General features: G+C 47.5%; 1 protein-coding gene across 1 annotated transcript in view; it reads right to left on the bottom strand.

Annotated features, from left to right (window-relative positions):
- Window positions 1-15,359, bottom strand: part of LOC134409752 (inactive cell surface hyaluronidase CEMIP2-like) — an 88,336-nt gene extending 72,977 nt beyond the window's left edge. Inside the window, exons 1-6 of the mRNA XM_063142652.1 lie at window positions 15,281-15,359; window positions 13,652-13,792; window positions 10,532-11,090; window positions 6,841-7,010; window positions 3,205-3,393; window positions 1,288-1,457 (exon numbers count right to left, since the gene is read on the bottom strand). Coding sequence (XP_062998722.1) covers window positions 1,288-1,457; window positions 3,205-3,393; window positions 6,841-7,010; window positions 10,532-11,090; window positions 13,652-13,792; window positions 15,281-15,359 — 1,308 coding nt within the window. The remainder of the gene's footprint in view (window positions 1-1,287; window positions 1,458-3,204; window positions 3,394-6,840; window positions 7,011-10,531; window positions 11,091-13,651; window positions 13,793-15,280) is intronic.
- Window positions 15,360-15,744: the final 385 nt, after the last annotated feature.

A 15,744-nucleotide genomic window follows, 5' to 3' on the forward strand; every position in this document is an offset into this window, starting at 1 on the left:
AGAACCTCCTTCAGCCCAAGGGTGAAATTCCAATTTGGAGAAGCTCTAGGGGGCTACAATGCAGTTATGGGTGGGGCAAAGGTCAAAAGGGGTGGGGTCAAAAGGCAACAAGGGCAGGGTCAGAATACCCCCCCAAAGTTCAGCATATTTTATCTTAAAGCTCTTACTGCCAGTAAGTGAGCTTTAGGAGAAGCGTTATAGGTGGGAAAACAGGAAAAAAGCCACAAATCAACCAGCAGTGGGAGAAAGAGGATGGGACCAGGGGAGGGGGCATGGCCTTTTAGAGAAACCCAGGGGGTGGATTGGGACTCCCAGAGGTCTGGAATCAGCCTCCAGTCCTGAGGTTCTGCACCCCCACCATAGCATCAGCCCAGTTGCACAAGTCAAAGCTGCCGGGTTGGCTACATTTCATCATGGCGGTTGCGTTCTTCGGAAATGAAGGACGCAACCACAAGACTGGGTGCAATCCCCACATGTGTTTGGACTATATCTCCCATCATCCCAGTCAGGGAGGTCACCGGGCGCACTGACTGGGGATAATGGGAGTTGCAGTCCAACACACCTGGAGGGTGCCATATTATTATTATTATTATTATTATTATTATTATTATTATTATTATTATTATTATTTTATTTCTTGCCCGCCTCTCCATTTTGATCGAGGCGGGGAACAACAGTAAACAATAAAATACATAATACTCAATTAAAACATAATATACATTGTTAAAAACATCCTAATTTTTTTAAAAAAAACATTTTATTTATTTATTTATTTATTTATTTTATTGCATTTATATCCTGCCTTTTTTTCCTCCAAGGAACCCAAGGTGGCATCCATCCTCCTCCTCCTCCTCTCCATTTTATCCTCGCAACAACAATCTTTTAGATTGTAAGCCTGTGGGCAGGGACTGTCAAGAAATACTTTTGTAAGCCGCCGTGAGAGCCTTTTTTGGCTGAATGGCGGCATAAAAATGCTTAAAAAAATAAAAAAATAAAAAACAACAACCCTTTGAGGTAGGTTGAGCTGAGAGTCTGTGACTGGCTCAAAGTCACTCTAGTCCCTGGCCAAGTGAGGACTAGAACCCATATCTCTTGACTCCCCCAGTCCAACACGCCAGCCACCACACCACACCACATCTCAGATCTTATCAAATTGCATATTGTGCCCTCCAAGTGTGCTGGGTTGCAACCTGAGACCTTTTGAGTATGTCTTTTGAGTACCGGGAGATTTAGATGCCCCCAAACTCTGGGGTGGATTTGGGTCAACAGCCGTTGAAACATACTTACTTTAATCTGCCCTCCAAATGTATCAAAGCTGAAAAACTGGCAGTAGTTTGGCCCATAACAAGAATCCTCCATTTCTCCTTGGATCAGTATATTTCTGGTCAACAGGCCAACCTCCGCTCTCATGTCTACACCGTCGACAATCTCACCCATATGAAGGTAAAGTGGATTACCTGGCCCAAATAAACAAAATGGAGAATGACTCCCTCAGTCTAGTTGAAATTGAGAAAAGGAATAGGCTCAGCTTTAGTTTTGGCTGCCTTTGAAGAAATGTCAAGATACAACTGTAAGATAAATCCGCCTTGGAATCAGGAAATTCTGCATCTTACTGATTTGTATGGTCTTTCACTGGATTCTTTAGGTGCTCTAAGTTTTGAGAGAGCAGCACATTATTTGAAGTCTCATATCCTAAAATATGATTTCCAAGATGATCGCACTTCTGCCTGCTTGTCAAAACTTGCCCCCTGGTATGCTAAATTGCCTATTCATATGCCTTACCCTCAATATTTAAATAGTATAACTAATTCTAAGTGGAGATATGCATTTACAGTTCTTCCGTGCCAGTCAATGAACTCAGCAGTGATTCAGGGACGCTACCCACGGATCCCCTTGGAGGAAAGAGTTTGCCCATGTGGATCTAATATAGTTGAAGATTTAACTCACTACCTGCTTGTCTGCCCAATTTATGAAGATGTAAGAATAGCTTTGTTTAAAGACCTAGGTCTTATACCTAATAGGTCTCATTCATATTTGACTAAATTTTCTTTGGGGGATACTACTCCATCCGTTTCTGAAAAAGTAGCCTGTTTTGCTTTGAAAGCATCAGTTTTAAGGAGGACGTTTTCTAATGATGATGATCAGGTTTAAAGTTGCGACTGAATAGAATCTATAGAACAACGTTTTTGGATGATCTTAGTCTTTTTTTTTAAAAAAAAAATTTTTTTATTTTCTACAATACTTAAACATACACCATTACAATTAAAGAAAACAACATACTACATAAATGTTGAATAAATGTTGAATATCATAATATCATATCTACATAACATAATCAAACATAACATATAAGTGCACCCCCCACCTCGGGATCTCATTCCTGATTCCAAATCTCATACTTTCTTCTGCTGGCGGCTTCCCACTTCCCTTAGAAAGCACAAATATTAGGAACTGTTTCCAAATTCCTTCAAAATCATTTGTTTTAGCTATACCTCTTCTCAATTTAATATTACAAGTCAGTTTATCATTAATAGCTATATCCCAAACTTCTTTATACCTAATTTTTATACCTAAGATCTTTATGATCTTAGTCTTGTAATGTAATCTTATATATTTGTAATATATCTGATTATTCTGTTTTATTTGATTATATATATGTTTGTAATGGCTTTGGCTACACAAATAAACTTCTCTTTACTATTAACCTCAGTCTAGTTAAAATCAGTGATGCAGTGGGAATCATTAAAAAAAATACAAAAACATTAAAAAAACATTTTAAAAAATCGAACGATTATCTTCTTCGTGTTCCACCTATCCGTCCTTGGCCTCCTGCGTTATTGCTAAACAAAAAACTATGTTAATCTAATGGAACTGATCAATGCCAAAGGAAAATGGGAAATGGAGTAATGCGAAGACCCGACAGACAGCCCTTGGGGCGGGGGGAGAATTAATTAGAAGACTAGAGCATGTGACCAATGGTTTTCCCAAGACATTCAATAAAGGGGAAACAAATCAAACAGTTTTTGACTCAAGCTGATCTCATTTTCTCTAGACTATTTTAGTTTTACACTAACAAGTCAATTCATCATGATAGTTGTTCATAAAGAGATGAGGTACACCACGTTTTCCATACTACCAAAAACGCAACAACTCACAAGGACCTGTCACTACAAAGGACAGTTTAGGAAGGATTTGGGGTCATACCGTCAATCTTCACTTGGTTACTCTGACATTCGGGGCAAGGGAGCAAGCGAAACTCTTCGGCTTGATGCATGGAGTAGTCAGTGCTGGCAACTACAACTTCATCTCCGGGTAGCCAACTCGTCACTTCATCCACCAAATCCAAAACTATGCCTTCAGATACTTCCACTTTAAATCCATGATGGGGCACTCCTGGAAGGAGGAGGAAAAGGTGATCAAATACATGTATCTCTGCAGCTGATCACAGGGCCGGCTCTACCAATAGGCAGGTCGAGGCGGTCACCTAGGGCGGAAGGTGCTGGGAAGAGGCAGCAATGTGTTGGAGCAGAGAGCTGTGCACCACTTGGCCTGCCTTGTAGTGAACGATGTTGTCCCATTGCCAGTGGTGGAGGCAGATTCAACTGCCAGTCCACTCAGCTTTTGTACATGGATAGGGAGGGGGCACCATCTTGTTCTTCGCCTTAGAATCTCGGCCCAGTCCCGGATGTTCACATACCTGAGGGTTCGCATATCCTACGGAGGTATCCTCTACCACCATTGACTAGATCGGCTAGGACTGATGGGAGTTGTAAGCTCAAACATTTGGAAGGACACAAATTGCCCACCCCTAATATACCAGAAGTGATCTCTTTATCGACCTAACAGAACCTATTGTCAATGGGCAGTATATCAATAAAATAGAAAAGTTCTGGATGTCACTTGGCCTGTGGAGGACGTGGCATTGGAAGCCTTAGAGCAGGGGTGGGTAACCTGTAGCCTGCCAGATTTTGTTGAACTACAACACCCATCAGCCCTGCCCCATTGGCTACATTGTCTGGGGCTGATGAGAGATGGACTCCAAAAACATTGGAAAGGACGTAGGTTCCTCATCCCTGTATTACAGCTTGCTAGCAGGGGGCTTTACAACAGGGGGTCTCAGGCTCTCCAGATGTTTCACTTACAACTCCCATCATCCCCTACCCTTGGCTATGATGGGTAGGTTTGATGGGAGTTGCAAGCCAAAATATCAGGAGGCCTACAAGTTGCCCAACCCTTCCTTAGACAAGAGACAGGAAACATGTGGTCCTCCAGATGTTTTTGGAATGCAACTCCCAGCATCCTCACTGTTAGCTATGCTGGCTAAGGCTGATGGGAGTTGTAGTTGTATACAGAGAGCCACACTGCTTTTGTGAGTGGGGTTGAAACTCTGAGCTGCTGTTATTTACATCAGTTCTCCTCAAACGGGTGCCCTACAGATGTTTTGGACTACAATTCCCATCAGGCTCAACCAGCATGGCTAACTGTCAGGAATTCCTGGGAGTTGTAGTCCAAACAATCTGGAGGGCAAAAAGTTGTGGAAGGTTGCCACATATTCTTCTCCAAGAAAAACAAACATTTCTGACCAGAGATTTAAAGTGTTAATTTAGTTGATCAGTAATAAGGAGAGATACAGAGATAACTACAAACAAACAAACAAAACCGGTTACATTGTTATCAAAAAGGGAAAGTTAAATCCTGAACTACTGTAGTCTACAATTATCTATTGTCAAGCACTGTTAGGTAACAGATAAATGCCACTGCCATTCAAGAGATCAAACAGATCCTCCTGGCTTTGATCTTGGTGGGGAAGATACCCAGAAGTCAAGTTTCTAATTTTGTCAATTGGTAGATCAATAAAAGGATCAAGTATTTGACCTAGGGTGAGCCAGTGATTCCCTAATTTTATTAGAAATTAATATCTAGATTTGTTCAAATCCCTACTCAGCTGAGAAGCTCACTTTGTGATCTTATTTATTTTATTTATTTATTACATTTATATACCGTTCCATAGCCAAAGTTCTCTGGGTGGTTTACAAAATCTTGGACCAATCTCAGCCTAATCTCCTTCACAAGGTTATTGCAAGGAGAAGAGGTGAGCAGGGAAATGAGGTATAGTACTTTAAGCTCCTTGGAGGAATGGACATAACTTTTTAGCAAACAAACAAATAAAAATAATAATATAGAGCAGACAAAGAATGCTTGATCCTGAATAAAGTGAGCCTGTGTGTATACTTTCCCCAACCCAGTGCCTTCCAGGTGCTTAGGCCTACAACTCCCATCATCCCTGACCATTGGTTTTGCTGGCTGAGGCTGATGGGAAATGTAGTTTTGGACTGCATTTGAACCACTTCATTCATATATATATATATATATATATATATATATATATATATATTAATTTCATGAATTGTGTCTCATCTAGTTTAAACCTAAGGCATTCATCTCCAACCTTGTGACCTCTGGATGTTTTGGACTACAATTCCATCACCCCTTACCGTTGGCTATGCTGGCAGAGGCTGATGGGAAATGTAACTCAAACCTCTGGGAGGTGGGGGAACCAGGATGGGGAAAGCTGGTTAGGCCTCAACTCACACAGGATCGGGAAAGCAAGAACCCTTCGCTGCTTTCACAAGAGAGCTTTGACTATTGGGTGGTATAGAAATATAATATAATATAATCTGCTTCTTTTGATACCCTGATGCAATGAAAAAGGTGGGCAGCCATGGATACAAAGGCCATTCTTAACTTCTACAGCCAAAGAAGAGGTTGCCAGTTGACTACCAGCCCAAACCTACCACCTTGTCTAGTTGGCAGGGATAAACATATGGGGGAAATGCTAGAGTTGTAATGTTTAACCAATAAATTGGTTCAGAGTCGATCCAAGTTGTTGCTTTTTTTTGTTGTTCTTTAAAAAGCAACAATTATTTATTTATAAAATTTATTTATTACATTTATATACCGCCCCATAGCTGAAGCTCTCTGGGCGGTTTACTTAAGGAACAACTCGGGCGGATTATATCTATGCACGCCCGCACATGGGAACCAGAGCCAGCTCTCAAAGTGTCCCACGGGTGGCCCTGGCCACGCCGCCTTCCCCCCAACCACCAATAGTTTGGTGGTTTCCTGCAGGTCCCTCTCTGCCCCCGCCCCACTGAGAAAAGTTGAAACGCCTCTCCTAAGGTGTAGATGCTGGCAGTGAGAGTGTTCACACAGTGCATAGTTAAATTATGGAACTCACTACAAGATGTAGTGATGGCCACCAATTTGGATGGCTTTAAAGGGGGGGTTGGATAAATTCCTGGAGGAGAAGGTTATCAACGGCTACTAGCCCTGATGGCTATGTGCTGCCTCCAGTATCCGAGGCAGTAAGCCTGTGTGCACCAGTTGTTGGGGAACATGGGCGGGAGGGTGCTGTTGCACCATGTCCTGCTTGTTCGTTCCTGGCCGATGGCTGGTCGGCCACTGTGTGAACAGAGTGCTTGACTAGATGGATCCTTGGTCTGATCCAGCAGGGCACTTCTTACGTTCTTATGTTAAGCTAACAGATGCTGGTATTTTGGCTCCACCCCTTTTGCCCTGCCCATCACTGGTTCTCTGAAATCAAATTCAACCCTCGGGCTGAAAGAGGTTCAACAACCCTGGTTTATTCACAAGCAAATTTGACTGATTAATCCAATCATCCTAACCGGGAGACCAGTCAGACGTAAGGGTACAGAGAGACACACCGTAGCACCAAGGGACACATATCTAACGGGATACTGCTGGTTCAAGGGAAACAAAGACTCGGGAACAGATAAAATGGAACACTTCAACACAAGATTAGAAAAGGACTTTGGAAACCTTTGATCCAGCCGCTGTAAGCAGTGATTCTAAAGCTGACGCCATCGTAGGTCTTACAGTCTTTCATTGCTGTGGCCAGCCTTGTCGTTCCATTCCCTGGAGATGGCTCGGTGTCTTCTGCGGTAGAAGATGTGTCACCTCCAAGGACACCAACCAGAGCCCAGGGCTGTCTGGAGGGGGAGAAGAAGGCCTATGAAAATGGGGGCAACACCAAGACGTCAAGACATTCGGGAGTGGTTTTAATTTAGATTTGCATAGGTGTACCCCTTTGGCTGACTTTAGGTGGACAGAATCATGTTTACTTTCATTTAGCAATTATAACTTCATGCATACAATGGCCTGGTTCAGACAACACGCTAAACCATGCTGTGAATGCATTAACCTTAATGCATTCCCTTAACCATTTTGTGGTTAAGCAGCATGGTTTAGCGTGTTGTCTGAACCAGGTCAGAGAGAGTCTAACCTTTTTTAAAAGTCAGAATAGACAGACCTCTATCAGTGCAGTCCACAGTTTACAGGTCAAAAGGGAGCTGGGAAGTGCAGAGTTAGATACGTTTAATTATTTTTATTGTAAGATTTCAACAGAACAACACAAAACAAGGAAGAGGAAAAGGGGAAATTGTAGCTGCATAGATTTGGATATATCAATGTCAATGCACACATATGAAGTGTGTATGTGTGTCTTTGGCCCTGTTCAGAAGATACTTTAAACCATGGCTTTAACCATGGTGAATAAGGCAAAAGGCCTTATTCATCTTGGTTAAAGCCATGGATTAAAGTATTTTCTGAACACGGCCTATGATAAATGAAAACGTGCATTCTAAGAAATTATCCGTGAACTTCAACAAAAGCAGCACAGAATCTGAATTCAATCTTGCAGAATTCAAAACATTTCGAGCCCTTATTATTCAAGGTAGACATTATATCTGTGTGACCAAAAGGAAGGTAATCTATCCCATCCTCCTACACTGAGACAGGTTCCTCTTTCCAAAGCAATGGGCTCAGAATTCAGCTTTCATTTTTTTTAAAAAAAGTTTCTAGTCCTTATTGTTGGAAGGAAGACTTTACATATTAGGACTGAAAGGGACACAGACGTGATCTGTTCTATCCATACTCCTATACTGATTAGGGATGTGCTCCGCTTCTAATCGGACCGGAGAAGCAGGAGCGGAGCGGGGGGCTTCGCCTGCCCTTAAGGCGGAGGCGAAGAGGATTGGGGGGCCAGCGGAGCGTGGCGAAGAGGATCGAGGTGAAGGCGGATCCTTCGCCTCGATCCGGAGCTCCGCCGGAAAGGTAAGTGGGGTTTAGCGGGCCCTGCCGCTGTCGCTGTTGCCCATGCGGCGACAGCGGCAGGGCCCGGTAACCCCCCCCCCGCCCTCCTCTCCCTTACCTGCCTCCGTCCGCGGTCTGTGGTCTGTCAGCGTCTTCAATTGAGCCCACGGTTCAAACAAGAAGTCTGGGCCGCTTGCGCCCACCTTACCGGGCTCTGCCACCATCGCCGCACGGGCGGCGACGGCGGCAGGGCCCGGTAACCCCCCCACCCTCCTCTCCCTTACCTGCCTCCGTCCGTGGTCCATCGGCATCTTCAATTGAGCCCGCGGTTCAACCAGGAAGTCTGGGCTGCTTGCGGCCCAGACTTCCTGGTTGAACCGCGGGCTCAATTGAAGACGGCGACGGACTGCGGACGGAGGCAGGTAAGGCCCCCCTCTCCCTTGGTGCCTTACCGGGCTCTGCCGCCGTCGCTGCACGGACGGCGATGGCGGCAGGGCCCGGTAAACCCCCCGCCCTCCTCTCCCGGCCTTACCTGGCGCCACTCCCCTCCACTGCGGAGCTCCTATTCGGAGCCGGAGCTCCGCGGCGAAGAGGAGCGGAGTATAGGCGGTGCGGAGTGAAGCGGGCCGATCCAAAATTTTCGGATTGGCCCGCGGGGCGGAGCGGGGGGTCCGTGCACACCCCTAATACTGATACCACTTCCTCCTTCCAGAATAAGCAGGCTTGGGAAAGTAATGGCTTGAAATCAAGCCGTACAAATGGAATTCAGAAGCTAACGTTGCCAAGTGGGCCAGCCAGATGGGTTCTGGAACTCCTGATGAGGCACAGAACCACTCAAGTCCAAACAGCATGCAAGCTGTAGACGTACAGCCGTGGCACAGAACTTGAGGCCCGGGGCAAGTACGACCCACTGTTGGGCCAAATGCAGCCATCCAGAGTACCCTAGATGATCATATCCCCTTACCTAGACCCCAATCCTTTCCCTCCCCAGACCACCAACCAGCTTTTATAACACACACAAACACACACAAACACACGTTCAGTTCTTAAAGATTGAAATGCTTCTCTTAAGGCTCAGTTTCTGCCAGTAAGAGCTTTAAGGCCAAAAGAAGCCCCTCCCCTTTCTGCCTTTGGCCACACCCACCAGAGGAATACGGTGGGGCAGAGCTTTTCTGAAATGGAACCTGACTCTCAGGCTAATAGAGATTCAACCGCCCAGCCCCGGAGTCTTGTTGACAAAACACCACCAGCGTTACAAGCAGCAGGCAGCCTCTACTTTAAGCAGTGCCCCATTTATCTCAATCAGCTGAGCACCTCACGGTATATTTCAATCATGCCTCATGGTATATTTCAGGCCGAATGGGAAGAGATTTTGTGCAATGAAGCAATCAGACAGACAGAAATGCCTATCCGGAACGACAGCAGCAACTGAGAGAGGACTCAGGCTACTGACTCCGATTTGATCGTTAGGCAATCACAAGGGCAAAGGCAAGTTTCAGCTTCGGCGGTCCTCGCATTGGGGACGCAGGTCCGAGGTACACGAAAGCAGATCGGCTCCTTGAGACTAATCGCCGATTGCAATAAAAATCTGGCCGTGGACAGCGGTAGATCAGTTAGGACGGGAGCCAGGGAGCTGTCCATGGTGGCAATTCCAGGGTTTGCAATCGAGCTGTCTTGGAGGCGTTCACGGCTACATTCGCAAGCTGCAAATGGGATCGCAACACGCACCCACACAAGTGCTGAGTGACCCAACTTAATGGGACTGAAAAAACAGCCTGCTGGGACACCCCCCTTCCCTGCTGGAACTGGATAGCTCTATAGCTTCCCGTTAAAAGGCAACTCCAAACTTGTGATTACTTGCATTCTCATCAAGAGCCAAGACTATTCAAAAGATAAATAAAGGGAGGCAAACATCCGAGTGCCGAGTGCCGTAGACCCTAAATGTGAGAGTCCTTGGCCCCGATCCAACCTAAGTATCCTTATTACCAATGGAAGGAAAACATGATATATAGTTTTCACAGCCAGAAAGTCCATTTCCCTTGCACCTCGAGCTTGTATTGAAGCCTTCCTGAACCTGATGTACAAAGGATCCTTGCATTTGGTGATAAAACAGATGACACCTCAGTTTACTCCTTCCTCAGCTTGCATGGGGGAGAAGGTGTCCATCTCCATCCTCCCCCACCTCCCTAGACCCTGGTCCTAATCCAGGTTGGAGGAGACTGAAGCTGTATTCCAGGGGTGGGCAGTAGGAGGGAGATGCCTGGAATCCAATGTATGGGATTCAAAACCACATTTAAAATAATATTTCCATTTACAATTAGGATCCAAGTAATACAGTTAAGCCACCCCTGGTTTAATAAGCCCGCAAATTCATGAAAAGGCATCCACACGTTATTTAAAAACACACATGCCAAATTACCTGTATTGCAGATGCAGGATGAATTTGCTGTGTAGCACGTTCTTGAGAAAGTGTCGGGTCTCCAGGGTTAAACTCTTAGCTGCGGAATCCCCCACCGCCACGGCCACCACGCTGCCCAGGGGCTGACGGGCAAGGAATTCCCTCAATCGCCGGCTTTCGTCTACAAGGAGGTGGGTGTCAAAGCGATCAGTAGCCACCACTTGGGCATTGCCAGCATCCACGATTCGAATATTGAGGCCACGGCTGCTCCAGCGCTTCTCAGAGGTGTACCGTCCATACCGGAGCCCGCCTGGGTGCAGGGTTTTTGCCAGAAGCGTCCAGGACCGAGGCTTTCTGCCATGCAACTCCAGGATGCCGCCTCTGCCCACGCCCAGGAACTTTTTGCCATAGCCTGCCATGTCGGCTCCTTCTGTGGCTTTCCCATACAGAGAAATGACAGCCTTAGAGCGGTACGGGCAATCCTGGGAGCCGACATACAGCGCCCCGCCATCCTCCAGAAGGATGCTGCGAGCTCTTAAGGTGATGGGCTGCTCTGGGTCATCTGCAAACACTAGGATCCCTGGAAGGGAAGCAGAGGGAAGACAATGTTCTCGGATATGTGAGCTGGAGTAGCGTAGCAGCTAAGCGACTGAGCCTCAGATCAGGAAGACCTTGGTTCGAATCTCATCTCTGCCATGAACTAGGCGGCCCCCCTCTCTCAGCCTGTCTTCTCACCTGTGATATGGGGGATAATAAGTGTGGCTTACCTTTCAGGGTTGTTGAAGGATCAAAATTAGATAATGCTTTGAATGCTAGAAAGCACTATAAAAACATTAAGGGTGAGGTTGATATACCAGCTCTGTATTAGGAAGCAAGAATAGGCTGAGAAAAATGGTGGCACAAGGCCACTGCATTTTTGGACCTCATCCAGGAAACAAGGTAGGGCAGATTCACACATGCATGCAACTCACTTGATTTCTCTACACTCAATGAGTAGCGGCTGCAGTACACCAATGAAAAGCATTCCGTTGGAGGTTGTTTCATGCAAGCAAAATGCTGCAAACATGCATGTCTGAACCAGCCCATATAACATCCTTCCCCAAGCTGATGCCCTCCTGATGTTTTGGACAACAACTCCAAGCATTCCTGACCAATGGCCATGTTGGCTGGGGCTGATGGGAATTGAAGTCCCAAACATCTGGAGAGCCCCAGGTCAGGGAAGGCTGTATATAGTTGCAGTACTGCTCAGTGAATCAGGTGCTAGGCTTGTGAGAGCTGGGTTCAAATTCCTGCTTGGTTAAAAAAAAAAAATCCTGTGATTTGACCATGGTCAGTTGCTCACTTTCCACCCAACTCCATACAGAGTTTTGCTGGGAGAGGAAGAAAGATGTGAAGCACTTAGTATGCTGAAGAACATTGTACCAAAATAGGGCCAATTTGAAAGTGAACGAAACTATTCAACAGGATATTGAGGTGGTGGGGAGGGCGTCCCGGGGCAGAAAATCACCATCAAAATGCCTTTTCTGTCATCTTCACACAAGTCCACCCAGAAAACCTGTCGCAGACAGAGGTTACACGCTTTTAATTGTGTCACCCAGAAAGCAGCTGCACCTGTTGAATTTCAACCTGTTAGGTTGCAGAGATCTGTTGAAAGAGAACCCCATGAAGCAGAAGAGGCAACTCAGAAGGAGTAAGACCCAGTTTGGAGTGGCAAATCAGACTTCAGTTTTAAAATATCCCCTACACACCAGCCCTTTCCCACCTGGTGCCTTCCAGAGATTTTGGACTATAATTCCCACAATCCCTAACTATCAGACTGAGGCTGACAAGAATGGTTCTCCAAAACATCTGGAGGGCAACAGTTTAGGGAAGGCTGCTTTGCTCAATGGAGCAGTGGTGTGTGTGGAGGGGGACGACAGATAAATGTTCATGTGTGTGCAAGGATGAGCGTATTTTGTACATAATACAAGGCTTGAGTCCTGCAGCCCCTTTGAAGAATTACGGATTTTGTGGCATGAGCTTTGATGGATGCTTTTGACCACATTTATACCACAGTGTATCCGGAAATCTTTTAGGGCTACCAGACCCCATTTTATGCCTGCATTTGCTGCGACTCAGCCCATCTGCTTGGCCAGTGCTGTGGGAAACAGGGTGCTAGACTAAAAAAAATAGCCATTGCTCTGATTGAGCAGGTTTCTTCCAGATTAGTACCCACACTTGCTAGACAAAGATGCTCTGAACAGATGAGAACAGGCCCTTTTGGCCTTCTAATTGCAAGTGTAACAAGTTCATAAAATCCGCACGGGGTGGACTAGGTGACCTTTTGGTGTACCCTTCCAAATCTACGATTCTGCGATCCAAAAGCATGGAATTGGCAACCAAGCCACATTAAGCCATCTTGGGCATGTCAGTGGAAATCCTGGCCTCTCTCTCCTCTGCCTCTACCTCTCGTCCAAGCCCCGTAAGCACAGGATGCAATCTTAAGGGGTACACACTTCGGAGTAAGTCGCTCAAACTCAGTGAGTTTTATTGCCAAATAAATACATATGTGCAGAGGGTTGGGCTGCAACAAATGGTTCCTATTGGAGTTTACTTGGAAATAATAACTCCCCTTATGGGAAATGCACATTTTCCAAGTAAATACACCCAGGAGAATCAGAGGACTGACTCCCAAATTAACTATTATTGTCTCTGGACATACCCAGAAGTCAATCCTATGATTACAGTGCAATCATTACAGTGTGGTGTAGTGGTTAGAGTGTTGGACTGGGACTCAGGAGACCTGGGGGGGATCTAGTCCCCGCTCGGGTGTGAAACCCACTGGATGACTTGGGGCCACGCGCTGATTCTCAACTTAACCTACCTCCCAGGATTGTTGTGAGGTTAAAACAGAGAGGAGGACACACTTGGAAGAAAAGGTGGGATAGCCGTGTAATAAATAGGTAAATAAATCCTTGGAAGTAAAACCTGCTGAATCTTACTACGGAATAAGTCATCTCACTACGGTGATTACTCCGGAGTAAAGTTGTACAAGATCGGCCTCCCACCCCACCCATCTGCCCCCCCCCGGCCACAAAACGCCCCACCCAGGCAGATTTTTTACCCCAACACAGCCGACGAGGCCTCCCCCACCAGCCTTACCTCCTTCCTGAATCAGCAAGGAATGAAAAGTTGCGGAGTGCTCCAAGCGCAGAGCCTGCCCTCTGCCAATGACAGCCGCGTGGCTGCTGTTGTGCCCTGGGTGCCACGGGTCGAGGTGTGCCACAGGCCACGGGCAACTCTCTGCAGGAGAGGGGGGGGGAAAGGGAAAGGCAGACCAAGCTGGGTCACTTGCTTTACGAGGAGCATTTCCCGGGGAGTAACTTCCCAAGCAAAGGACATGCAAAGAGGATGGAGTCTGGGGCAGAATCCCATGGTAGTCCTATGTAAACTAGGGCCATCCACTTCAAGGGGTCTACTCTGTGCTGGAGCACCATTGGCTAGGTTTCTCGATGCCAGTGCCAACAGGAGCGAGAGAGGGAAGGGGGTAGCATGAAGGGAGCTTGCCCCCCCCCCTTAAATTTTCGATGCCCCCATTTTTTAACAAACTATTAAAAAGCAGTTTACATTTTTGTCTTTGAAAAGCCTGCAAACGAGATGAACTCCCCCCCCCCCCACTTTACTTTTTGGGCGCGACCCTCCTTGCTAACATTGAGCCTGGCTAGGTGCTCGGCTTGAAGTACCCACCTGGTTGCGCGCTGCGGATCCGCTCCAGGAAGGCTCAGGCGCATGTCGAGGCGGAGAAGGAAGAGGACCCGGCCACGGGGCTTTCGGCAGCCTCGCCGAGCGGCGGAGGCGGCGGCGGCAGAGCTCCTGCGCAGCGCGGCCCCGCCCGGCGCACCTGTGGGAAGGCCGCTTTGCGCCAGGCGCGCGCGCGCTGCGCCGGCCATCCATGCGCCGTTGAGGGAGCAAACCCGAGCTGTTCTTCTTGTCTTCCTTAAAGCGGCCGTCGCTGCGCCAAAGAAAGGATCCTGCAAGCGCGAACGCGGAGCGCGCGCCTCCTTGCGCGGGCGCGCAAATCGTCAGAGGCAGCCTATGGCGGTGCCAACCGGCAACGGATTCTCCCCGCCACCACCACCACCATCCACTCCCCGTGCGTTGTGTTTCCTCGAGTTTGCATTCGATCTTATTACTGTGATGATGTGTAAACAGGTTTCCAAGCCGCGCACTAAGTCAAATCCTACACACACGCGCACACGCACACACACGCACGCACACAGGATTTGGGATATGAAGGGCGCGATCCTATACGTGTTTAGACAGAAAACGGCAACCTTAGGGCGCGATGCTATGCACATTTGGACAGAGAACTGCGATCCTATGCGTGCTTAGACGGAATAAAAATGCAGCCTTCAAGCCCAATCCTACGCGTGTTTAGACGTGGGGGGGGGCATCCTACAACGCCCACGAAGTGGTGGGAGATGTGGGACTTTCCCCCCTGTCTAAACACGCATAGGATGGCGCGTGAAGGCGGCAATTCCACACCCACCTACCTACCTACCTGGGAACAAACCCCGCCGAATCGCGCCAGTTTCTCACGGGCGTGTTCTGCAAGCGATCTCCTCGGCCTGGCACGCGCAATCTTTGGCACGTCTACTCAGGAGCAACTCCCCCCCACCCCACCCCCAGTTCAACAAGGAGTCCTCGCAGGTAACCGGTCTCCTACCCAGAGGACTGCAGCCTGCCTCCCTCCCTCCCTCCCTCTCCCTTCCTGCCACCGGCGCGCCAAACCCATCACCCGATCCATCCCGGGGAACGGTCTCTCCGAATCCAGCGTCAACAGCGCCTCCTGGCGGACCCGCTTGGACATCCATCGCCATCATCCAGAGCTCTTACCTATTTTATTTTTTTCCCCTTTTCGGGCCGAGGGCGCGCGCTGAGAGAGGAGGACCGATCTAGTTGTTTAAAAATACAAAAAATAATATATATATATATTTTTTAAAAAAACCCCAAAGCGCCACTGTTCCTTTTCCGAGGCTTGGTGGGTTTTCCTCGCCCTCTAGCACCCCTGTCAACTTTGGGAGCGAGATGGGGCGCTGCAACGCTTCGCCCTCTGGCTGCGCTTTGCCAAAGGCCGGTCTGTTCAGCCACGCTCCTGAAGCCAGAGGCTTTCCCAGAGCGCTCAGACGCCCGGCTTTTTTTTTCCGCTTCCCCCTTTACCGTCCCACCAGCCTCCCTATTTATAGGCGATCGTG

Source organism: Elgaria multicarinata, chromosome 16 (genome assembly GCF_023053635.1).
Source record: "Elgaria multicarinata webbii isolate HBS135686 ecotype San Diego chromosome 16, rElgMul1.1.pri, whole genome shotgun sequence".
NCBI lineage: Eukaryota > Metazoa > Chordata > Lepidosauria > Squamata > Anguidae > Elgaria > Elgaria multicarinata.